At 38.5% G+C, this 24,717-nt stretch overlaps 1 protein-coding gene and 1 long non-coding RNA gene across 4 annotated transcripts in view; one reads left to right on the top strand and one right to left on the bottom strand.

Annotated features, from left to right (window-relative positions):
- Positions 1-24,717, top strand: part of smash (smallish) — a 146,941-nt gene that overhangs the window by 115,640 nt on the left and 6,584 nt on the right. For all 3 annotated transcript variants that reach the window (XM_072299529.1, XM_019054253.2, XM_072299528.1), the window contains 11 exons: positions 8,852-9,003; positions 10,401-10,592; positions 11,264-11,406; positions 12,642-12,747; positions 13,767-15,098; positions 15,549-15,689; positions 16,315-16,423; positions 19,761-19,954; positions 20,688-21,043; positions 23,253-23,400; positions 24,175-24,686. In XM_072299529.1, the coding sequence (XP_072155630.1) occupies positions 8,890-9,003; positions 10,401-10,592; positions 11,264-11,406; positions 12,642-12,747; positions 13,767-15,098; positions 15,549-15,689; positions 16,315-16,423; positions 19,761-19,954; positions 20,688-21,043; positions 23,253-23,400; positions 24,175-24,686 (3,347 nt within the window). In that variant the 5' untranslated portion in view covers positions 8,852-8,889. The remainder of the gene's footprint in view (positions 1-8,851; positions 9,004-10,400; positions 10,593-11,263; positions 11,407-12,641; positions 12,748-13,766; positions 15,099-15,548; positions 15,690-16,314; positions 16,424-19,760; positions 19,955-20,687; positions 21,044-23,252; positions 23,401-24,174; positions 24,687-24,717) is intronic.
- On the bottom strand, positions 13,338-19,873 carry LOC140224458 (uncharacterized). The gene is made up of 2 exons (XR_011899731.1): positions 19,739-19,873; positions 13,338-13,518 (listed from the first exon to the last, which is right to left on the bottom strand). It is a non-coding gene; the product is annotated as an uncharacterized lncRNA (long non-coding RNA).

Here is a 24,717-nt window from a genome sequence, read left to right as displayed (position 1 = left end):
ACAGGGTAAAATGCTGTGTTTCACCTCCGTTTTTAACCAAAAGTAACAGGAGAACACAAGTATTTTTGTCAGTTCACTTTTTCTATTATCAGTTGAATTTCGACATTTTCATAGCGTCCAACGTGCATGGTGTAAAATTTTGATCTGAGAACATGTGTTAGAGCGCTTGAAGTCTCATCATGTCCACGTGTCCGATTGGTCTACTCGTTAACACTAATTAACGTCAACATAACCGTGTAAGGAGTAGGAGATAATTTTTATCCGCACGTTAGATTCTCAATTAGCCACGATGGCCTGTGAACGCCATTGTGACGCATTTTGAAGGTTTGGTGCGTCCTGCTACGCGAGGAACAGCAGGATCTAGAGCCGTATTTCTAGTCGTCACCATAATGGTTCTTGTAGTTTTGTGATTAAAGAGGTTGAAGGATGGCTTTATCAACGAATCACAAAAGTTAAAATTTAACGTGTTTTCACTTGCATCTATAATCGAATCACCCTGTAATCATAATTACCAATTGTTTGCCACCGGAGACATGAAAAATACCCAAAAGAAAAATGATAGTCATACTAAATTTTAAGGTAGGTACGTCGCTACCCTAAAGTGTATCGAAACTCAAGAATTTTCTTTCTTATCTTTCAACTAAGCCGCTTGGAGGACCAGGCGCAGAAGTGCAGTTTTTGAAAAAATAGAGCTATCAATGAATACAAGTAAAACTGGTCCAAATGCATATTCTGTGAAAAATTTGCTCCCAAATTCCAATTTTTAAGCATCAAAAAGTCAGTTTGACTTTCCATTGCCGTAAGGATTCATTTAATTTCGAAACTTCAAACACGTATTTCTCAAAATTACACACACTGCACCTTTGCGCCCTGTCCTCCAAGCCCCTCAATGGATGTTACGAGAAATTTGCGGTATCCTTCGTGGGGTTCTCGAGCCATTCACGGAGTAAAACGGTTGAATTTTACTCGTAAAAAAATTGTTTCCTTTTTGTGTGATGTCAAAGAAGGCCTTTTAAAGCCTTACTTCGTCACGACGTTAAACTAAGTAAGGTTTTTCCCCAAGAAAAGGAGCTGTTTAAGGAGCGACTAAAACAGTGTTCGAAACTCACAGGCGCCAACACGTCAAATGCGCCTAAAAAATCGGCCACGGCGCCTAAAAAATGAAGGCTCTGCGCCAACGTGGCCTTTAAAAATTGCCCCCTAAAAATCTGAACTCTCGTATCAGGTGATTTTTTGAAATTGTCAACCATACAAGTGAAAGCTTTAACTATTCTTCACGATTTCATCCTTTGCGCTTTTGTCTTCCCCAAGTTAAAGCTACTTACTAGTTCTGTTTCGAAAACATCTTGCATCTAACTTTTCACTAAATGCACCGTAATATATAGGCAAAAAGTCAATTTGGCCCCTAAAAAATCTTCAATGGCGCCTAAAAATCGGGCTTGAGGCGCCATTTGGCTCCTGAAACTCAAAGGTGAGTGTCGAACACTGGACTAAAAACACGGCTCCGAGCGTTTCAACAGGGTGAAGCGATGAAGTTACAGCGCTGAAGGATCCTCCCAGTCGCTCGACTTGCAAGCACACGATTTGTTTACGGAGCGTGCACCGCGCTTTTAAAGTTGGAGATGGTGGATGATTTTTCTCGTCCTGCCCAGATGCCCTGACCGTTGCGTTCCAATGCGTTCGCTCCAGAACTATTCGCGTCGTATCGTCTTGGAAATCAGCGGTTTTTACGTTCGGACGCGGTGTAATCGCGGGCTTTTTTGACGCCACCGGCAACGTCGCTTCGCGGTTCAGCGGTCCGTTGGTGCTCGGAGCGAATTGGAACGGTCCGGCCGGATCCGCCCCCTTTCCTCTCCCTTCGTCTCGCGGCCTTTATCGCACTTTTAATGCTGAAAAAACTGGAGATGGGTCATGCGTATGTGCGTGATGCTCCTCAGGAATGAACCGCAACGCAAGACAGGAATTCGACCTTTCACCATTTCTTCTCATCAAAATTTTACGCAGACGGCAGAACACGTTGATCGTATTAAAAAATTCCGCAATAAAAAAAAAAAATTCCGATTGTGGAAGCCGCACGGAGAGAAAAACCTCGTGCGTGGGACCCGAAGTTTAGGTCGTATGGATATCTGAAGTTTTCAGATTGAGCATTTGAACACTTTAGGTCTAGCTGTCGAGGTTCGGATCACACATCTGAAACTTCAGTTCTTACATCTGGAGTACTCCAGATCTGAGAACCGAAGTTTTTCGGTTGTGAGAACCGAAGTTTTGCGGATGTGAAATCCGAAGCACTTCAGAGGTAAGAACTGAAGTTCCAGATGTGTGATCCGAACCTCGACAGCTAGACCTAAAGTGTTCAGAAGCTCAATCTGAAAACTTCAGAGATCCGTATGACCTGAACTTCGGGTCCCACGCAAGAGGTTTTACTCTCCGTGCGTACTTACGAGTGGCATGACGACTCCAGAATCCGGAACTCCTGAGTGGAGTGGCGACTCCAGAATCCGGAACTTTCAGCCTCTGACCTCGGAACGGACAGTATGTCCATATAGCTCGTAACTTTTTTTGCAGTGCAACCGGGGCCGAATTCAGGGGGCGGCCCATGGTGGCAAATTTTGCAATTTTTTTAAATGTAGGTATAAAAAGAAAATCGAATTCAGAAAAAAAATTACAATCGAGAAAAGGTGACGAAATCTCTCATTTCCTGAGAGTATAGTAATCTCTAATGTTGTCGTCTTTCGGTGATACAAGAGACAGCACTTTTCATTAGTCGAGTTAAGAGAGAAACCAAACACGCAATTTGGCATGGAGCGGTGTGGCGCAGAGAGCAATAATGACGAGGACTTTATATGAAAAGGAGAGGCCTTCAGCGCGGCGGTCGGCACGTAACACATATTAACACCTACAAGACTGCATGAATACTTCACACATTGCGTCAAACACAGTGCGGTCAGCAGCGGCGGACGTGAAACGCATAGCGCCTACAAGACTGCATGAATACTTCACGCATTTCGTCGAAAACAGTGCGGTCAGCTTGAAACGCATGGCGCCTACTAGACTTCATGAATACTTCACGCATTGCGTTAAACACAGTGTGGTCACCACTGCCACGCTTCGCAGCGGGGTTAGTTCAGGTGCGTAGTCGACTTAAGTTCAACTTTAGAAAATCTTCACTTCAGACACAAAACAGGGTTGCCACAGTCAGGGAAAATCCGGAAATGTCAGGGAAAATTTGTTAAATTTCCTTCATTTGCTTTCTAGAATGGGTTTGAGATTTTGAACAAGAAATTTTGCGTGAAAACTATTTTCAATTATGCCTTCTTAATCATCCGTCACATCTTCAATCGTCAGGGAATCACCAAAATGTGTCAGGGGAGTGTAAGGGAATTTTATTTTCTAAATTCTGTGGCAACCCTGACAATAGTGGAATCTTCTAAATTACGTTTTATTTTTTTTAAAGATGATAATCCCGTAGAAGTTTGGCAAGACTGGGTGCAAGTACTAATGGAAAGTGTCTCCGATGTCGTGATCAGTACCAAGCCGAAGTCGGATCCGTTGCGGCCAATTCGCGCTTTTTCTCCTATTTTTTCTCCCCGTTCAAAATGTTGGCTTAGAAATACATACAAAAACTGAACATTTTTTACAACCCTGCAAACACAATTGTTTTCACCACCGTGTAAGGATACTTGGATCGCATGTAGCAAAAAGGAACCAGCGCGATTTCAGTGTTTTCAAACTTGGGCAACTTCTCCTCCTCTTTTAAAAATACGTAATATAATATGTACAGTATTAAAATTTACACAATTACTTTCCTTTAAAATAAACAATTTTTTGGTGGGAAGCCAAAACTATTTGCTATTCTGGAAGATTTTTTAGATAATTATTATGAAGAAGCAACATGTTTGCAAATGCGATCCACTTGATGTTCAAACGTTGGCTCGCCTAAAAACTTCTTACGTTCTTCGATTAAATTTCCTCAGGCCTAAACTGTTCGATCAAAGGGCTGGTTCTTTCATCGCAACTGATTTTTGTTAGAGATGTTGGAAGTACGTTCGCTCTGAGTAAAATCGGAAGAGCCTATTTTGCCCCCTAAAAACCCAAGTGTTATGAAAAAGGAGTCGACTACTTATGATGGTGGATTATTACCGTTCAGTCAAATGAGATTCTGTTCTAACGTCATTAGTCCCGATGTTCAATATTGAGGGAGGTGGGACGCCCTTTGAAAAATATTGCTCGACGTTGTATAACTTGTAGGTGCATAGTATGGTTTCTTCAACTTTGGTCTCATCATTGTTATTGGGATCGAAGGACAGGTTGCTCCACTTGCATCACTGATGAGATCGAATTAACGCGGCATGTCCTCAAATTTTTGCCGGCTAGTTAGTCCAACGTAACGCCGCGCCCGTGTACAAAAGCGTGCCTGAATTCTAAAATAAAAATTTCTTCACTCATTTCTTGTACATTATTTCTTCAAGTACCCACTCCAGTTCACGTGGAATTTTTTCACTCCTGTTATTCTTCATTTTGGAAATGACAAATATTAAAAATGCCTACCCACCCGTATTTTTATACGCGGTATGAAGTCACCTATTGGCATCTCGTCGGGGATTTATAACTTTCAGACGATCCTCACTTATCCACGAAGTGTTAATATGCATGGACTCCGTGTTGAAGTACCCATCCAAGTGGGAGGATCCATAAATGTGTTTCTTTATTTTTTAAAAAAAAAAAAAAAAAAAAAAAAAAAAAAAAAAAATTGTAAGATGGTTTTTTTAAAAAAAGTCAAACGTTGTTCAACTCTAGTATTTTGTCAACTCCCTCTGTTGACGCAAAACGTAACTTTTCTTTCTTCTCGTCTGTTATCCTGCAGAACGAAAAAGTAAGTGACGAAATCAACAGTTTTCTTGTAGTTGATACCCCCAGAATTTCCTGATATTTTCATCAGTTCTCTTGCGACTTCAACGCGTTCTCGGCAATCATATCAACCTTTCTTCTACCGAACATGGAAACTTTACCGAAAGTTGATAAATAACCGGTTAATTCCGGCAGTCTTTTACTTCTAGGAAAGCTGTTGTTTTTATGGGAGGCTTTTTCTTACCCAGTCTTGAATATGACCGGTAACTTATGGTCAAATTAAAAAAAAGCTCAACCCCGCTCGAATTGAAAATATTGAAAAAATGGCGAGCATCATGCATATTTTTTGTCAAAAATACGATATTTTTTCGATTCGAGTGGCAACCTCGGAGCTCCGCGCCCTTTCGTCTCCTCTGAGCATCACGCATCCCGGACGGTCCATGCCCCAGCTGTCTCCACTTTCTTCGGCAAGTCTATAAACGCTAATGGCGTACGTGATTCGGTTTCCGCATAAATCTCGGAATACGTAAAAAATCTTTCACCTCGCCGGAGCCAGCTTCCTTGAAATTAATTTCGGCTTCAAATTTACACTCCACAGCTCAAAATTAGGAGAGATCTAGCACATCGTAGAATCCGGAAGAAAAAAGGAGAACCTGAAAAAATTATTTCTCCAGTACACTAGAAAAAAAAAAACACATTGGATCTAGAGTCCGGACTCTTGAAAACATTGACAAGAAAAAATACTCTTGATTCAATCGGATTTTTGCTTGAATCAAAACGAAATCCGCTTAGATTAAGAGGCTTGATTCTTGATTTAAGCTAGATTCTGATTGAATCAAGAGTACTTTTTCTTGTAAATGTTTTCAAGAGTCTGGACTCTAGATCCAATGTGTTTTTTTTCCAGTGCTCTCCCTCGCCCCTCGCATTTTCCCTCTCCCCCCCCCCCCTCTCAGAGACGGATCCAGCAATTTGGCAACACTGGATTCCCTCCATTGAAACCTATGTTAAATAATCGATTCTTGTCGGAGCATCTAACCCCTCCAAGAATCGATACATTTCTATAGGTTTAAATGGAGGAAAGACAATGTTGCCAATTTTCTGGATCCGCCAATGTTTGGCATTCGAAACATACGGTTTCTGTAAGCGCCATTTTCCTTTCTATCATAAAAAAAAGGCTCAGAGAGGCTAATGGCTGAGTAGGAATGACAAGGGGTCGTTCATAGAATACGTAACGCTAAGTTTCGGATTTTTTGAACCCCCCCCCCTCATCACAGACCCCTTAACGCTTCCACGACGCCAATGCTCTCTCTCTTTTCATTTCCCCTCATCATATTTCTCTGTATTTATTCGTATCGATAACTCACCCATTCCAAGCAGTAGCCGCCGACGGCAGTAATTCCCAGCGGGAGGGCTACCGTTGCGGGGCCAAATTAGGAGTGTGAAAAAGCAGTTAAACGTCAGAACGTCACTCTTTACCGGGCGCGGTGGCTTTCAACCCAACGACCGGCATTTCTCGAATAGCTCCTCCTCGAAGCAGCCTCCAATCAGCGGAAAATCAAGTTTTTCGCGCCCCTCCCCTCCCTCCTCCTCTAATCGGTGTTTGTTTTACTCTCGGCAAACGGAGCTTTGCAAGCTGAGCCATCGAAACACCAGAAAACCCCCGCTTTTTCATCATTATTTTTATTCATAGTGTAAACTTTAACCAGTGCACAAATATAATTGGCATTTCAACTTGTACGCATTGTTGCCGTGCCGTTTCACAGCTTCAGGGTTGCTACAGTCAGGAAAAATCGATAACACCAAGAAATGTCAGGGAATTTTAAAAAGTCAGAGAAAACCGGGAAATGTCAGGGAAAATGACGAAAATGTAGAAAATGTCAGGGAAAATTTGTTGAATCTTCTTTATTTGCGTTCTAAAATGGGTTTGAGGTTTCGAACTACACATTTTGCCTGAAAACTATTTTCAATTATGTCTTCTAGCCATTTGTCTTATCTTCAAGTGTCTGGAAATTTCACCAAAATTTGTCAGGGAATTTCTTTTTCCAAATTCTGTGGCAACCGCGTAGCTTTCAAAATGTCCGAATAGCAGGCCAGTTCGACGGTTACATTCCGGAAGCGTGCATCTCAGTCAAAACGGCCGAAAATTTTCGCGCATGTTCTATTTTTCAGGAGGAAAATGAATTAGTGCAAGCTTGTAATTTTTACTACGCTGGTCTGTAGTTATCTAGACAAATTTCAAGTCCTGATGTTGATACTCTCTCCTAAGAATTACAGTCAGCTTGGATATTTTGAAATGTTGCAAGCGGGATACGTTATTTGGGAGGTAAATCGTTGAATTTGACCTTATTTTTGACCAAAATAAATTGGTTTGAAGGAATATACTCCAAATTGCTAGACTAAGTTCGAAATGAACGGGTGCAGGAGGCTACGGAGATATTTTACGTACGTTACTGATTTTTGTCGTTCGCCCTCACTCCGCGTAGTAGGTCAGAAAGCATTTCGTGCGCCGTTATGTTTGTCTACTCAAAGAAATGTTTTTTTTAGCCGTGTGTTTTGTTGTACGAGAAGGAACAGTCAGAAACTTTAGCCAGTCGTACAGATCTCAACATTTTTAACTCTTACTCTACTCCCCTCTCGAAGTTCGTATGATTTTTCAATCAAATTCATAATTTTCATAATTTTATTTACCCTTGCGTCATTACATGTCTCGCATTTGGTCGATTTCGCCTTCAATAACCGCGATGGCAATTTGAGCGGCTTCAGAGCTCGAATAGTTGCTCGCAGTAGTTCTGCCCCTTGTGCACAGCCACATAAAAAATACCATGCTTTTTCCACTCTGACTTCACCGCTATGTGTTAAACGGTGGTGCCCAACTTTTGTTGTTAGATTATTAATTGTTTTTTTATACTTTATTTTTTAACGCAAGGAAAGGACTTAGTCTGAACGCCGTCCAAAGCTTGGCTAGCTCTGCCAGTTCATTGGGGGAAAAAAACAAATTGGATCCAGAGTCCAGACTCTTGAAAACATTGGCAAGAAAAAGGACTCTTGATTCAATCAGGTTTAAGCTTAAATCAAGAACCAAACCACTTAATTTGAGCGGATTTCCTTTGGATCCATTCTGCTTAAATCTGATTGAATCAAGAGTATTTTTTCTTGTCGATGTTTTTAAGAGTCTGGACTCTAGATCCAATGTGTTTTTTTTCCAGTGTTAAGTCCGTAGTTCAAAAGAAAAAGCGACAACACGGATCGAAAGCTCTCTTTTTACGGGGGGGGGGGGGTTCTTTTTCGAGTTGCCCATTTTTGTTTGATGGAGGCCGATTTTAAAATCAATCGTGAGAATTTCTGGAGCGATTTACAACTCGGCAACTTAGCACGTCGATTACCGCGCAAATTAGCCGATGGAGTGGAGTCTTAATTAAAAGCAAGATTTTCGTCGGTACTTAAAAAGCCATTCGTGTAGCCCCGCCCCGCCTAGGTGTCTATTCTGCCGCGCTGAAGAAGAACACCGTATAGCCCTTCAGTTGTTGCCAGATTTCCTCCGATGAAGTTCAAATTTGTTTTGGTAATTTGTGAATATTTGTCTTCAAACTCTACAGGGAATTTAACTTCTAACTCATTAAAAAATATCCAGAAAATTCTTAAAGAAAATGTGTATAATTTCCCATAAGAATATTAAAATCTTATCTGAGGAAATTCGGCAACGCCCGAAAGTTCATATGTCGTTTTTCCCTAGCGCGACGATCTTGTAGTTACTCTCGTTGCGTAATGTTCGCAGCTAGTTCCTCGAGATGCTGCCAGTGCTCCTATGCTCCTGCTTCCCTAATTTTATGGATCACTGCGCTAGTCTTCTGCCGTGCTAAGAAAAAACGCCGCACAAGCCTTCGTACGTTGCCATAGTATACGTTCTCCAATTATGAACAAACGTACTGGTAAAATTGTGAATATTTTTCTTTTGGTTTTTATGGAGTAAGATTTAACGAGTGAACATTGTTTGCTGTTTCAGGCTAATCTGAATGAACGGCGCTTGATGTGGGCTTTAGCATGCCAAACATCGTAGATCAGCTGTACCTCACATGCCCAGAAGCCGATGGCCAACCTAACGGTCCCTCGACACCTGAAAAAATGGAGCCACAAACAGACGAAGCTCCGAAATCGGTACGTTCACCAACCCCTGCTCCTCCATACTTCCGTGTCGAGAATTTTTACTTTGAAAATCGAGGGCAGTTTCTTTATATCCCAGTTTACAGGGTGTCTCAGGATTAAATACGAATATTGAAGGAGTCCTCCGGTAAAAAAAAGACGTTTTTGTGGAATAACTTTTTCCAAAAATGCTTTCGGGAGCCCCATTATCCCCCTATTATTCCCCTACTAGTCCCTTTTATCTCCAAAACGATGAGTCATAGCGACAAAACGCAAGATACATTTTTCAATATTTTTTAACGCTGAATCTAGTGGTGCCGTCAAAAATCAGTTTTTGTCGTTAGAAACATTAATTTTGGCCCCCCGTAGGTTCGATACCCCCCTAAACTCCCTTCAAAATAAGTTTCCCCTTTTATGGAGGTCCAGAAGGAAAAGAACGCTTAATATTATACCCAGTTACCAATTTTCATTAATAGTGGTTGATAAACAATGCCATAGTGTTAAAAAGACGATTTTTTTGTCCAACTTTGGGGGGCCGTGGCCCCTAGGGAAAGCGTTTTTGGGGGGAAAAAAGGTTTTACCACAAAAACGTCTTTTTTTACTCAAAGAATGGACTCTCTCAATATTCTTACTCAATCCTGGGACACCCTGTATGTACGACTCACGTAGATATGCAAAATCAAAATCTACATTATGAAGTTTCCTTTTAGTACTTATTTCATAGAACTCTCAAGTGCTGATTAGGTAACCCTCAACAAAAGTGAGAATTCAAGGAGGAACTTTGGAATTCGACTCTTTTTTTTCCAAAAAATTAAATTTTCATGATTTGATAGGATGACTTACTTTCATTGCATTGTTTCTAAGTTCCACTTTACACCTTGTCTCTTACTTATTAACGGCATAACGGGTGTATGTTTTACATGGAGATTTCGCAATTATTCTTGAGTAGGTAGGTATACCTATATATGAATAAATTGTTAATTAAAACTTTCCAATGCAATTAAGCCTCTTTGGCTCTCATCCCTTCATTTTTGACGTTTCGTGACTACATGAGTCGTTTAAAAAAAAAAGTTTTAAGAGTCTCATGAAATTTTACCCTTGCAATCTCCAGGTTCGTTCCCACAAAAGCATTGCAAGTTGCAAAATCTACAAGATTAGAACCTTGCTAATTAAGTCGTAATATTTGACAAGAAAGCCTAATTTTATCTCAATCCCAGAGTGCTTTGTATAACCTGACATCCTTTTTGTGTAAATAAAAAACGTCTAATACCTGAACCTGAAGTAGTTTCTCCAACCTTTTTTCTTATGCAAATCAATTTGTAACCAACTGCCACAAATCAAGTTACTTTTTTCCTGTGAAACTTAGCAGTCTATTCACCTAAGTATCATCTCATCTCCCTTTTAATTTCCAGCCTACTTCACCCACAGGAGGTATTCCAACTCGCAATATCACAGTAACCGCCCCTAAACCAGCAGCAAACCCCCTACAGTTCATCAAAGTTGGTCCAGCTGGCCTGTACCGCTCTGCCCATGAACAATTGAAGAAAGTTGAAGAGGTGAAAAAAGTGGCTCCAGTTAAGGATGAAGGAGCCGACTGGCAAAATGTAAGTACCTGAAGTTGTTCGGCTCTTCTACCTATTACTTAAGAAGAACAACCTAATGCTTATGATGCATTGAATAAGAGAGTTGTCATTTAACTGGTAACTTACTGCTCACAATTTTTACTGCATTTCTTTAATCAGTTTATTGAAAAGTCATCTCTACAATTGAAGTTGTCATCTTGCTGAATCGATGCCTTAAGGGAATGATTTCCCCTCCTAATGCATAACACTTGGACTACATTTTGCGATTACAAACTACAATTTTTAGCCCTTCCGTAAAAACACTTATGTGCATAGAAAACTAATGGTGCACATGTCATTTCTGAACTGAGCCAGATATTGCAGTTCCAAATTGCAAAATGCAGTCCACTTCACTTTGCATGGCTTGAAACAACATGCCATTTTATTCTCAGTTCGAAAAGGTTTTCTGATTTTCAAGTGGCTTGTTTATTTTTCACCAGTATTTGATTTTTAAACATCTACCTTGCTTGTTCGGTTCCCTCCTTTAAAGTAAATCCTCGAGGTAAAGCAACTGTTTTATTCACTTGAAGAACAAGTTTTCAGCCTCAATCTCTATTGATTTGCTTCATAAATAATTGTTCTCCATAATACTTAATGGGTAATTCTATGTTTAGTAATAACATTTAAATTTTTCTCTTTTTTCTTCTGCGCAGAACCTAGATAATTGGAAGTCCAGCAGAAGAAAACGACAGGAGCATATTATCGAAAGAGTAGTTGAGGTGAAGAAATTTGAATTAGAGGATCATGATCGCAATCGGAGACGCAGCAAAACATTCAATGAGATGATGGAAGAAAGGTAATCATGGTTTTCAATCTCATCACTTCCTTCCTTCAAATTTTCAATGTAGTTTATTGATGTTTTCTTGTAGAAAGCTTTATTTACTATGGAGTCACTTCGTCATGTAAAGGATAAATTTTATTAACAAGACTAATAACAAATTCTGAAGTAATGAGTATAAGCAACTGAAGCTCACAAAGATTTTGCTTTTAAACTTAAGCCGAAGAATAGTTCATGCATTTCCAAAATTGAGACCTCTTCAAGTTCTATCCCTTCACAACTGGGAATTCTTTAAGTCTTCATTGGTGGAGAGAAAAGTCAGCACTCACCCAAAGAGATCTTGTAACTAATGTGAGGTATTGCTTTTTCTGTCTTATTCCTTCAAAAAGTCTGGTTTTTGTTTTTATAATTAGTTTTAAACAATTTTTTAAATTCTTTCTCCAGAAATTTGCAGTTTATATTAGTATGAAACATGATACATTGTTTTATATTGTGTGATTTTTAGTGGGTACATGATGTTCGTGTTTTGGCAAAGGTGGGATCTTATTATATTTATCAAACCCTCTGATGGTCTTTATTTGTATCTCTATTTAAGTTTAAAAAATTCATAGTGTATAATGCCCTAAAATAATGAGAAATATTTGTCTGAATGATGTAAGAAATGTGTCGGAAACTCTTGAAGGTGTTGTCTCACTAAAGTTTCCAGTAATTGGGAGATTTCTGGAAAAAGGCTGTCTAATGAAAACACGCACTTTCAGAAAAACAAATTGAAAGTTTTCATTTTGGTTTTCTGATGGCTGAAACTGACTGATATCTGAACTCTATTGTTCAGAAGAAATTTTCATAATTTTGGAATGAAATTTTACCATTCGCGAAACTTATTTTTTGTCAGGTCTTCTGGGAGAAATTTTGAAAATTTTCCGGCTCAACACTTTTTTTTTCCCGAAAATGGATGAGCAGTCATAGGCTTTGGTGATTATTAAAGCTGAATGTCGATCCTGTCTTTAAAAAATGGTCCTCTGATGGTTCCAACAATTGAAAATTTTGTCTAAAATTTTGTATGTGTACTTATTGAGGTACAAAAAATCCATGAAGCAAATTTTCAAGAAAAAGGGGCATGAGACCGTATTCTCTTTTTCTGGGAATCTCCCAGATTGTTCTAGAATTAACCACTGTTTTATTGTACAGAATATTTGAGGGCAGTAGTTTCCTTGCTTTTTGCCATAAAAAATCTTTTATGAATAAATTTTCAGGAGCTCCCGAGGAAGGAAGTTGAGTCTACCTATTTATCAAGAAGACAACTCGGATGATTTAAGCGACCTTGGTTTAAGCACTGTCTCAAGTCCAAAGGAAAAAAATGTAAGGACCTCATATTTAAGTTAAGAGATATGATAGTATCACTTGTTTCGCTAGCACTGTGTGTAATTCTCAGTTTTCTACTAATGAACCCAGTTTTTAAAGAAATCTCCTATTTTCTTTAAATGACACAATGAAATACCACTCTTTTTCTTGTGATAGTCAAAAAATTAGACGATGCGATTTTCTCTTACTCTGTTCCTATTCATGGTGTCCACTTTGCAGCCCTCTTTAGAACCTCTATTTTTGAGTTTGATAATACATTGAATTATTCTTACTGCATTGTATCGGAAATTCATTGTTAAATTGTTTCCTATCATAAATGAATTGTTCTACCGGAAAAGATCATATAAAATTTTGGTAGTTAGTTTTGGATCATCAGAGCTTAAAGGATGGGTGTATGAATTTAATTTTAATTTTGAATTTTGATGCGTGTAGTATAGGTTTCTGGGCAAGATAGCAAAATATGGTCGATCGTAAGGGGAGAATGCTGACATAGAGAGCAAAATAGGACTGGACATTTCCTCATAATTTATGAGGATTTTAATGGATTAAATACATCTCTAGAAAATAGGATGACCTCGCAGTGAATATAGTGTGTGGACAAAAGTTTATTAAGATCAAAATTAGTCAAAAATATTCTCTCATTGCTAAGACTTACAAATATCCGCACAATCCATACCATTTGACACAAAACCTCAAAAATTCCATTTCTCATTCACAGCTGCTCATGAGTGAAACTAAATTTCCCTCCGAATTATTTTTGAGGAAAGTCTGCAAAAAAACAAAGGGTGAATAAAAAACCCTGGAAAGTTTCGAAGTGTTACAATTTCTTTATCAACCGGAGAAAATTCGAAAAAATAAAGATGAATCCTCGCTTTGCTGTTATTGCAGGACCGAGACTCTTTTATGGTAAATGTTTCTCAAGATCATTTCTTTGGCTCAGCAAGATTAGGTTTTTGCGGTATAGTAACAAATTTTTAGATGGCTAAATTTATCTGTTTGTTTTTCTTTTATTTCAGGGAAAAGATGAAGAAGAAAGGAAACTGAGCCCATTGCGTGAATCTGTCGATAGTCTCTCGAGCAAAGACGTAGATAAAAAAGACAAACCAATTGCAGGGGGTGATTCAAATGCATATGAAAAAGCTGTTCAAAATTGTATTAGCTACGCTGAGAACATTGTAAAGTCGAGATCAAGCCAGTGCTCCGGCAAATCAGAATCGAAACCTGAATACCAAAAATTGAAGTCTGAGTTTGACAGTGTTCTCCGAGGCTCGACTCCCAAAATAGAAGGGAAAATATCAGAATTACGTCATCGTAGATTCAGTCAGTCAGATTCAAATGCTGATGACGACAAAAAGCCTCTCAACCTTCCCAAAGTTGACATCTCAAAGCGACGAGAATTGTTCGAGAAAATATCCAATGACACCAATAAACGTGATAGTAAGTTGATGAACGGTGACTTGGCAGCTTCCAAATCCATCCGAGAACGTTTATCGTCTCTTGAAAAATCAAACGAAGAGAAATCAACCAGCCGCACCAGAGTCGAGTCTGAGGTTTCAGTGAAAGAGCGTCTATCTGCAATGGAGAAAATAACCTCATCAGTCGAAAGCTCCCCGCAAAAAACCACTCCTCCAAAAGTGGCTCTAGTCGAGGCACCCAGCAATCCACCAGTAGAAATCTACCGTGAGTACAAAGATGATGACCTGGAAGAAATGGAGCAGCTGGATATCCTGAAAGACAAGATCAAAGACATCGAGGAGGAGCACAAAAAATACATCAGCTCACAAATGGCAGCAAGTGAATATCAAGATGGATTATTTCTTCAAGAGCTGAGGCAATCTCATTTCCGACATGCCTCGCTCGATAGCCTTGATGTAGATAAATTTCGACTGAGCAATGAAGCCTTGAAACGTGTACAGAGCCTTGAAGATTTTGACTACTGTCCAAATAAGAATTATCCTGCATCATACGTAAGCGGTGATACTGATAAAGAAGACTCGGGGATCCTCACGGCTGATGTCTCAAGCTCAGTTAGTCAGGCTGATGACTACAATCTCCACCTGGACCAAGATCAATCTATAAATCATCATCCAATCATCATAGAGGAGATTGCAAAGGGGAGGGATAATTCTGATCAATACTGTATGTCAGAAAACCCGGCCCCAGCAAAGCTTGATAATACCAACCAATACGTTACCAGTTTTCAGCAATGTGAAGAGAGTGCAGAGCGTTATGATGCTGGCCACAACCAGTCCTCTCGAGAACTGCTTACTAATGCTTCTAATGCCTTATCGCAGTTGGTGATTTCTTCGGCAAATGAAGTTCCTATGTGTGAACCCTCTGAAGGATGTGTGAGTACTTAAAATGAGAATTAGCTCATAATATCTTTTTCATAATATCCAAGTTGTGTGTTTGTTCTAGTTCTCTTTCCTTTTTCTCTTGAATCAAGGAAATTTACAAAAACTCAGCCGTCTCCACTCAATTATTTTGCTAAAATTAAAATTATATATCAAGTACTCAACCTTCTTTCTGATATTGCTGGCAATGGCCGAAGATTAAGGCCTCAATTATTCTAGATGTCTCTTTAAACCTTTAAGTGAGTCTCAAGGGATCCAAAGCAATAACGTTTTAGAAATGCTACTTCCAAAATTATGAAGGATTAATTTCCTTGGTGAATGTCTTACTCTTACCGGAACAGAATTTTAGATTTTTCCAGAATAACATGTAATCTAAACTTTCATTCAGTGAGAATTCAATTTTTTTTCATAAGTAAAAAATTCTGTTTTTCTTTTCGATTCCAGGATCCTGTGATAAATATTTTGCCGGACATGATGCCAGATTCCGTCTTTCCTCTTGAGAATTCAAGCATGCTGGAGCCTCCTAAAGAAAAGCCTCCGCCTCCTCCAGTTGAAACGAAAAACGAAAAGCAGGCACCTATTAAAGTGAGACAATTTCCTTCTCTAGAGACATCTTTTTGGTCTTTTAAATTTTCTTTGCTAAATTTATAATTTTATACAATGGAAAAAGTGATTTATTTAACTTGATAAATATGCAGAGCTATCGCAAGAGTAAATCGTCACCCTTGCAAACAGGAAATTGGACAAATCCGCCTCTGTGGGGGCATAAAGAATTTCCTAGAAAGTACTCTTGGAATTTCAAGAAAGTAATTTAATTCTCCTTGGAGACAACTGTTGGAAGTCCTTAGTGTTTGGATTGCATTTTGCAAAAAGGAACCACTAGCATTGCAATGTTGCTAAGATTGTGCAACTTCTTTTGTCTTGGAGGAAAAACCCGATTATCCATTAATAGTTTCTATTTTACTCGCTAAAAACTGTAAATTTAAGACAAAAATTACCATCTAAATTTCATAGTTTTTCACGATTTCCGCAATTTTATTGCAAAAGATGAAGTTGCCCAATCTTAGCATCATTGCAATGCTAGTGGTTCCTTTTTGCAAAATGCAATCCGTTTCATCATATTTGTACTTAAAATATCATATCTGTGCTTTCTCCAAATTTCATTTCCTCAAAAAATGTTTTTTTTTTCTCTCTTTTGTTTTTAATCCAGAGTATTTTAAGGAGGTTAGATTCTACAAAGCGAATTAAGAAAGAGCTTCACCAAAAGCGATCTTCGTTCCTGGGTATAGACATAGATGATGATGCCTACCTAAAATCAGGTAACGTTGAATTTGCTTTTCTCAGTTGCAATTATCATAAGCTTAGTACTGAATATTCTACCTTTATTGTACTCATAGGAAAGCTCCTAATTTATGTTTTAGTCAAGAAGTCAAGCTATGAATTCTCTGAATGCAAATATCTCGCTTCAAAGAAGTTTATTACACTGCAATCTCGAAATTTTACATCGGTAGATGTGTGAAAAAAGGGAAATGAAACTCTTCATAAGAGAAATTGAACCGCTCAGTTCGGAAACGACCCAACTCCGGTTTTTTACCTTGGTCATTTTTTTACATAGGTACCATTCTGACCGTCTTTTTCTGACCGTTACAGAATCGATATTGTCTCCTGAAAAATTTCATTTTTCTGATGTGGGTCGTTTTCGAACCGAGAGATTCAATTATCGTTATTATAATGAGAAAAAAAAGATTATTTTCGAGAAATTCATCAAGTTCAGAACAAGCCTGCACAACTCGTAGCCAATTTCTCAGTTGTATGATAGGTTTTAAAGGAAAATGTATTCATGTAACCATCAAAGCACCAATGCCCTCATTTCGTCATCTTCCACACAAAGAAATGTATCTTGATTGCGCTGTTCCAGTATTTCTTTTTAACATTTTATTTTTTATAGGAGAACCATGACATAAAGTCGCCTGAGATTTCCAATAAATTTCTTTACTCTTGTGAGACAAGATACCAAAGTTTTCAGACAAAGGGTATCCCAGGATAAGGGCACCAAAATGCCCCTCCTCACGGATTTTGAATTTAATGGTCTAAACCCCTTCAGGAGGTCCTAAAAACATGGTTTTGGGCAATTTTAACCTCCTGACCCCAACCACCCCCCCTCCAGCCCCGAAAAACCCATTTTTCGGGGAATTTTGGGGTATTTTCACGTTTTATTTCATATCTCCCGCGTTTTTCAATGAAAATGCACCAAAATTTCACCAAATGTACATCAGGGCAATCACATTCTTGGGTAAAAAAATCAAATTTATCGAAATATATTTAGACTCCGAAAAAAATTCGTGAAAATCGTAAATTTTCAATTTTTTTCAGATTTTAGCGGTTTTAAAAAAAATGAGGACACATACATTTTTTTTTATTGCCTTAAAATGTAGGTAATATACCCAGTTGTTACCAAAAAAAATTTCAAGCCTTCACGCGTGGTGCGTCCCACCGAAAAAATAGTTTTTTTGGCGCCAAAACGGTCAAAATGGCTCTTTTGGCAACGGTTTACTCGCACGCTATCAAGATAGTAACACTAAAATCTCTAATTTTTGGTTTCAATGTTTCAAGAAGCATGCCCTAGTATCGTCAGAAAAGGTTTCAAGTCGATCGAGTCCTTACGCCCCACGTAAAGTACCGGTTTTTGGCGCCAAAATGGTCAACATTCCTATTTCAGAAGAGGTTACTCGCCGTAGGGTGGCCCTTATTTTTGACTTTACGGAATTTAAAGTGCAGAGCCCTGCAAATGGTTTCATTTGATGAGAAAATAACTGGGAAAAAATAACAATGGAGAAAAAAATATTTTAAAACGCGCCTCAAAGAGCCTAAAGTTCCGAGCGTGGCGTGCGAAGACGCGTTTTTTTCGTCATTTTGCGAATTTTTTTTCTCCCGTTGAAATGTTTCTACGGCTTTGAAATTTTTGTAGGTAACATACTTTTTAGAGTACTTTACGAGAAAAATAATGAAATTTACCTCGCCCATCACACATCATGCGATTTCGTCGATTGTTCATAAACATTCTCCCGGCACAGTTTGCCTGAACGAGTTTTGGCAGCCAAACGAGGCCACTTTGAAGGGGAAATGGGGTATTTTAAAAGTAGCGAGGTAAATGTTGTTATTTTTTTCGTGAATTACTATAAAATATGTGATACCTACTTCAGAAAATTTCAAAACCGAAGCAACAATTTAAAGGTGGAAAAAAGACACGCCGCGCGCCGTGCGGGTAGATTGTAAGGGAAAATCGGCAAAATCGCACGACATGGCCTCTTTGATGAGGTAAAAAGGGCATTTTAAATTGGGCGAGGTAAATTTCATTATTTTTCTCGTAAAGTACTCTAAAAAGTATGTTACCTACAAAAATTTCAAAGCCGTAGAAACATTTCAACGGGAGAAAAAAAATTCGCAAAATGACGAAAAAACGCGTCTTCGCACGCCACGCTCGGAACTTTAGGCTCTTTGAGGCGCGTTTTAAAATATTTTTTTCTCCATTGTTATTTTTTCCCAGTTATTTTCTCATCAAATGAAACCATTTGCAGGGCTCTGCACTTTAAATTCCGTAAAGTCAAAAATAAGGGCCACCCTACGGCGAGTAACCTCTTCTGAAATAGGAATGTTGACCATTTTGGCGCCAAAAACCGGTACTTTACGTGGGGCGTAAGGACTCGATCGACTTGAAACCTTTTCTGACGATACTAGGGCATGCTTCTTGAAACATTGAAACCAAAAATTAGAGATTTTAGTGTTACTATCTTGATAGCGTGCGAGTAAACCGTTGCCAAAAGAGCCATTTTGACCGTTTTGGCGCCAAAAAAACTATTTTTTCGGTGGGACGCACCACGCGTGAAGGCTTGAAATTTTTTTTGGTAACAACTGGGTATATTACCTACATTTTAAGGCAATAAAAAAAAATGTATGTGTCCTCATTTTTTTTAAAACCGCTAAAATCTGAAAAAAATTGAAAATTTACGATTTTCACGAATTTTTTTCGGAGTCTAAATATATTTCGATAAATTTGATTTTTTTACCCAAGAATGTGATTGCCCTGATGTACATTTGGTGAAATTTTGGTGCATTTTCATTGAAAAACGCGGGAGATATGAAATAAAACGTGAAAATACCCCAAAATTCCCCGAAAAATGGGTTTTTCGGGGCTGGAGGGGGGGTGGTTGGGGTCAGGAGGTTAAAATTGCCCAAAACCATGTTTTTAGGACCTCCTGAAGGGGTTTAGACCATTAAATTCAAAATCCGTGAGGAGGGGCATTTTGGTGCCCTTATCCTGGGATACCCTTTGTCCCAAGAGTTTCCTATACAAAATAAGGTGTTCGTAGAAATACTGCAACATCACAGACAAGATACATCTATGTCCGGGATGATGATTTTTAAGTTATTATTTAATTTATAGTGTCATTAATATCTCGTGAACTTCTTATACAAAGTATATTTTAAAAGCTCTTATTCGCATTCAGTTTCACTGTTCATTTTTTAGTGTATTTGCCGAAGAAAACACTCCTTTTGGGGGGGGGGGGGGGAGGGTTACGACAAAATAAATCATCTTGTTTTATATTTTTTGATCAAAAGCTGTCTTAACTTACCTTGTTGTTCTGTGATTTTCAGATGTTGACCTTGTGAAACCACCACCAGACATGGCAGCTTTTCTCCAAGAGGAGCGGAGACTGGACCAAAAAATGCATCTGCAGAGCATCTCTCGAGAAAGTGATTCCACTCAAGGAGAGTCAAGAGACTCAGGTGTTGAACTTGATCGATATCACCCAGATGATATTGGCTGGCATCAGAGGCATGACAGTGAAGTATGTTTAATTGTTCATCCTCTTTTCTTTATCTGTAGCCAATAAAGCCAGGCCAGGCCAGTTTCTTGTCAAATCTGTATGATGAATAACCAAAGGTTGAATATTTACTGTGCGAATTGTATTTTTTTTTCTTTTTCTTTTTTTCCCCGAAAAAAATGTTTTTTATTCAAATTCCATGACATGCCAAAGAATAAAACTCACACCTCCAATATTCACCAGTCTCTTTTCACCCTCTCTCAATTTGACCGAACTTGTAATGATTTTTGGAAACCATTTAGAATAATTATCAACAACTATTTTTGCATTATCCAGGGTCGTTTCTTGTCCCTGAAGGCTTCAGAGTACTTTTTTATGCAAGTACTTAAGGAGTCGACCATTCTACACTTTCTGATGATAAACAGTAATAGAAATTACAAGGCATTTAATGACCCGTTGCTGAGGAAGTTACCTGGAAGGAATTGCAAAGGCAATGAACCGTACACGTCAAATGACAATTATGGCTGGGTATTTTAGCATCTAGCTATTATCTGTCTCATAGTAAATTAGAAATAACATTCAGTCAAAAATATTAGGAAAGAAAAAGTACATCAAAAGTGTTCAAACCACTTCCGAATCTTAAAATAGCAAGCATCTCTTGTCAATCTCAATTCATTACCTCATGTGCATTTAAAGAAAGTTGTAAATATTTGCCATCTACGTATGTATTCTCACCTCTATTTTATGTATCACGCAGGAAAATCTAACAGATCCAGAATTCTCAGAACGCGAACCGCCAATGCAGACTGAAAATTCTTGGTCACACAACCGTAGATCCCTGCAAGATGTATCACACCCGCCACTTAACTGTGCCCCAGCAAAGGGATCCCTAGACAATCTGAGCCATGTTGAAACGGAATCAAGGTCCCTGCAGGATGTGTCGCAAGTGCCTTTAACGTATGCAGACTATAAGCCAGACAACCTCTCTCGTTTCGACTGTTGTCGTTCAATGCCCAATTTGCAGGATGAAATGATCTCAATGCAACGATGTAGGGCTCCACTGCAGCCCCCAGTCAAGAAGCAAAGTTACTCATCCAGAGATATCCCTGACAGGTAAAATTTGTCTGCCAGATTGTGTATTCCAATTTAAGTTAGCTCAAAGGCATGTGTGAGCATAAGTGAAGATCAGTGCGATCTCTTTTGGTTGTTCAATTATTGAGGGGTCCATTTTTCTTCACAAAAAGAGAAGATATTTTTGTAAAAACATCTGGAAAGTTGATGAAGTATTAAAAATAGCACTTTTTAGAAAATTTTTAAAAGTATCATCAGAAATCATCAGTATCGTCAAAAAGTATCGCCTGCATCATCAGAAAATCAGCTTTGGATGCACTGTTCCTTAAAGTGATGGGTATATTGTACGGGTATACAGGGTGTCCCAAGATTAAGTACGAATATTGAAGGAGTCAATTCTTGGGGTCAAAAGAAGACGTTTTTGTGGTATAACTTTTTTTCGAAAAACGCTTTCCGTGGGGGCCCCATTATCCCCCTATTATCAGCTCCTATTATTCCCTATTAGTCCCCATTATCTCGAAAACGACGAATTACAGCAAAAAAACGCAGGAGACATTTTCTCAATATTTTTCAACGCTGAATCTTTTGGTGCAGTCAAAAATCAATTTTTGTCGCTAGAAACATTAATTTTGGCCACTTTTAGTTTTGTACCCCCCCCCCCCAACCCCTTTCAAACTGAGTTTTACCTATTATGGAGGTTAAAAATGAAAAGAGCACTAAAAATTACTTCCAGCTACCAATTTTTATTAATATTGGTTGATAAACATTGCTGCAGTGCTAAAAAGACGATTTTTTCCTCCAATTTTGGGGATTCGTGGCGCCCAGGGAAAGCGTTTTTGGAAAAAAATGTATACCACTTTATGACCCAAAGAATCAACTCCTTTAATATTCGTATTTTATCCTGAGACACCCTGTATATTGTGGGCAAATTGCTTTTGGATGCTTTGTTTTTACTTTCTTTTTGTTTTGACAAGAATAGATAACATGTAGACCCAAGGACAAAGTGTTCTTGCATTTTTCCCATCTATTTTTAAATTCTCTCAAAGGCGTGAAGGCCTCAAGGCTCTCTGAAAGGCGTATTTTCTAGCCAAACAGAAAATCCCTGATTTAAAACCACTTCTACCATAATAGGCATAAATCTATGATTAACTCCACAGATTTCTGAACATTGCCCAAAATAAATATCCAATCGATTAACTGTAAAATTTAATTGATTTAACCGACCAGGAACAGAATCAACTTTTACTCCAAATGCAGGAACAGTTTAGGAATGAAGAACATCTACAGACGAAACTAGAAGCCGCATCTTTAGGCCAAGTGGAATAACAAAACAATTGTCAACTTCTAGCAACCGCATCAAATTAAAAACTATATATGAATCAAATTCAAAACTACTGAAATCTCTATATTCGTAGCTCCAAAATCATTGATGGCCTAATACTTTACATGTTAACATAGGATTTTTTATTTCATCCATTAAATACAAAATTCGGATAGATGGAAAAGCTAGAAAAACTAAAATTACCAAAGGTAAAACTGTTCAAAAAGATTCCATAGTTTGATTATCTAAGTCATAACATTTAATTAAAGACTCAAATGTTAAATAAACCATTATATACACAACAAACACCAAGATCATTAAAATAGTCAAAAACGAAAAATCATAAAAAAATGTTGTTTGCTCTATTGTAAAACTAGCTAAACTGACTGGCTCCTCTAACTGAATTTCTATTTCCACATAAGCCGGAAAAGCTTTGAGTCGCCCTTGCATCAGAGGAGTGACGAGATAGACACCACCAAAGCAGTAAAATCGAGCAGCACATGCTTTTATAGACTTGATGATGTCACAGATGGTTAGACAACAAGGCTATATGCGTTTGGCTGGCTGTAATCAGTGGAGCTATCAGTTGCAAGTCTAGTCATTACTTTTATTGGATGGACTACATGATTGAGTAAAAGTTTGAGAGAATTGAGCCTGAAATGCTTAAATCCAGCATCTGTTAATGACTAGAGGAAAAGTACATGGAAGTTTAAGGAGAATGAAAGAAAAAGAACATTGCGGTGCTGAAGGCACACGCGACTATCACCAAAAAGTATCATTAGTCAGAGCCTCTTTAAAAGTGGGCTTTTCCCCTTCAAAGGCTCGTTCTAAGTACTGAATCAGAGAATTAATGCAGATATAATGATTGTATTTCATACCTTGCTATGATAGTTTGCATTGTATTTATATTTATATTCATTTCCCACTTAGATCATCTGCATCACAACAAATGTCGAAGCAAACCATACAAGCTCTCAGTGCAGCCCCTAAACCAAGACTCATTGCTAGTGAAACTTGGATGCAAGCAAAAAGGAAGCCAAAACAGGAGTCTTTTAACTATCAACATTGGCTCATCCAGGTTCGATAACTTCCTGATCAAGCTAGACTTTATTGTCTTTTTTCCAATTCCCCTCCCATTTTTAATTCATAGTCATCAGTGAGAGTACTTTATCAGGAGATACAATTAAAAAACCAGTCAAGATATAAATTTAAGCATTCTGATGTATGTTTTTTCTTCAAAATTTCATTTAGAAGAACACAATTTGTACAACGAAAATTCTTGAAAGTAACCATGTGGTTTGATCACTTATCTGAGAACTCATTAGGAAGTGACAGCCTCTTTATCCTGAAAAGGATGTAAGTAATTGAAGCTAAGCTCAGAAAATGAATGAATGCTAAATTTAATGTGAGGAAGACCTACAAAGAGAGTAAGAAAATTAGAAACAGAATGAATAATAATTGATTGTATACTGAACAACATCATGAACTTGGATTCGAAGTCCAAGTGGAAAGGTTTCTCTTTTTTCTCTGTCTCTAATGAAGAACAAACTCTCGTATCTAATGATATCCTACAGAAACATTCTGGAATTATGAAGGTTGAATAAAATGTAAGTAGAGTCCGCAGCAAGTAAGTTTACTTACTTCTAGATTGTGACAGAGGATTGTCTGACATCACCTTTACATGAGACTCACTTTTTGCAAAATACATGCAAGAAGCAAGATGGTGGATCTTCTGTCGCAGTCTAAAAGTGCGTTAACTTATTTGGCGTGGACTCTAACATGCCCTGTCCTGGTAATTGATTTTTTAAAAGATCGATCAATTGTTGTTCTCAATTTTTGTTTTGTTTTGCAGGAAGCAGAACATAGGCGACTGACTGACCAGAGTATGCGCCTTTCGTACCCTTCAACAAAAAGCAACTCAAACTATCCTCAAACTTCCACAACAGCGCCACCCCCGCAGAATATAAATGATCAGTGGATTCAGCCCCATTGGCAGGATAAAAATGCAAACCAGCAGTGGCAAACTAACTACTCGTGTCAGCAGTGGAGCGACTCTCAACAATGGCCGCAACAACAGTGGAATGGCAGGAATGTGCCTGAGCGGCCTGTTGCCAACGGCAACCACTGGACAGGACCAGGTTTTGGAGCCAATAATGACTGGAATAACTATAATAACGGCCAGCGGTCTGATAACAAAAATCAACAGTGGAATGGAGGGCATCAAACAGACCAGTGGAAGAACGGAAGAAACTCAGGGCATGACAAAGAGAAACCTCTACCTGTCTCAATCATTCAGACCCTAACCCAGAGGGTCCAGAATAAAATGTCGCTTTCGAATAAGATGAGTGACCCTGGAAGGAGAAGGTATGAACTGATGCATTTTATTTGCATTATA

Source organism: Bemisia tabaci, chromosome 4 (genome assembly GCF_918797505.1).
Source record: "Bemisia tabaci chromosome 4, PGI_BMITA_v3".
In the NCBI taxonomy this organism is placed as follows: Eukaryota; Metazoa; Arthropoda; class Insecta; order Hemiptera; family Aleyrodidae; genus Bemisia; species Bemisia tabaci.
The sequence above is the reverse complement of the archived record's forward strand: the minus strand, read 5'-3'. Positions and strand labels throughout refer to the sequence as shown.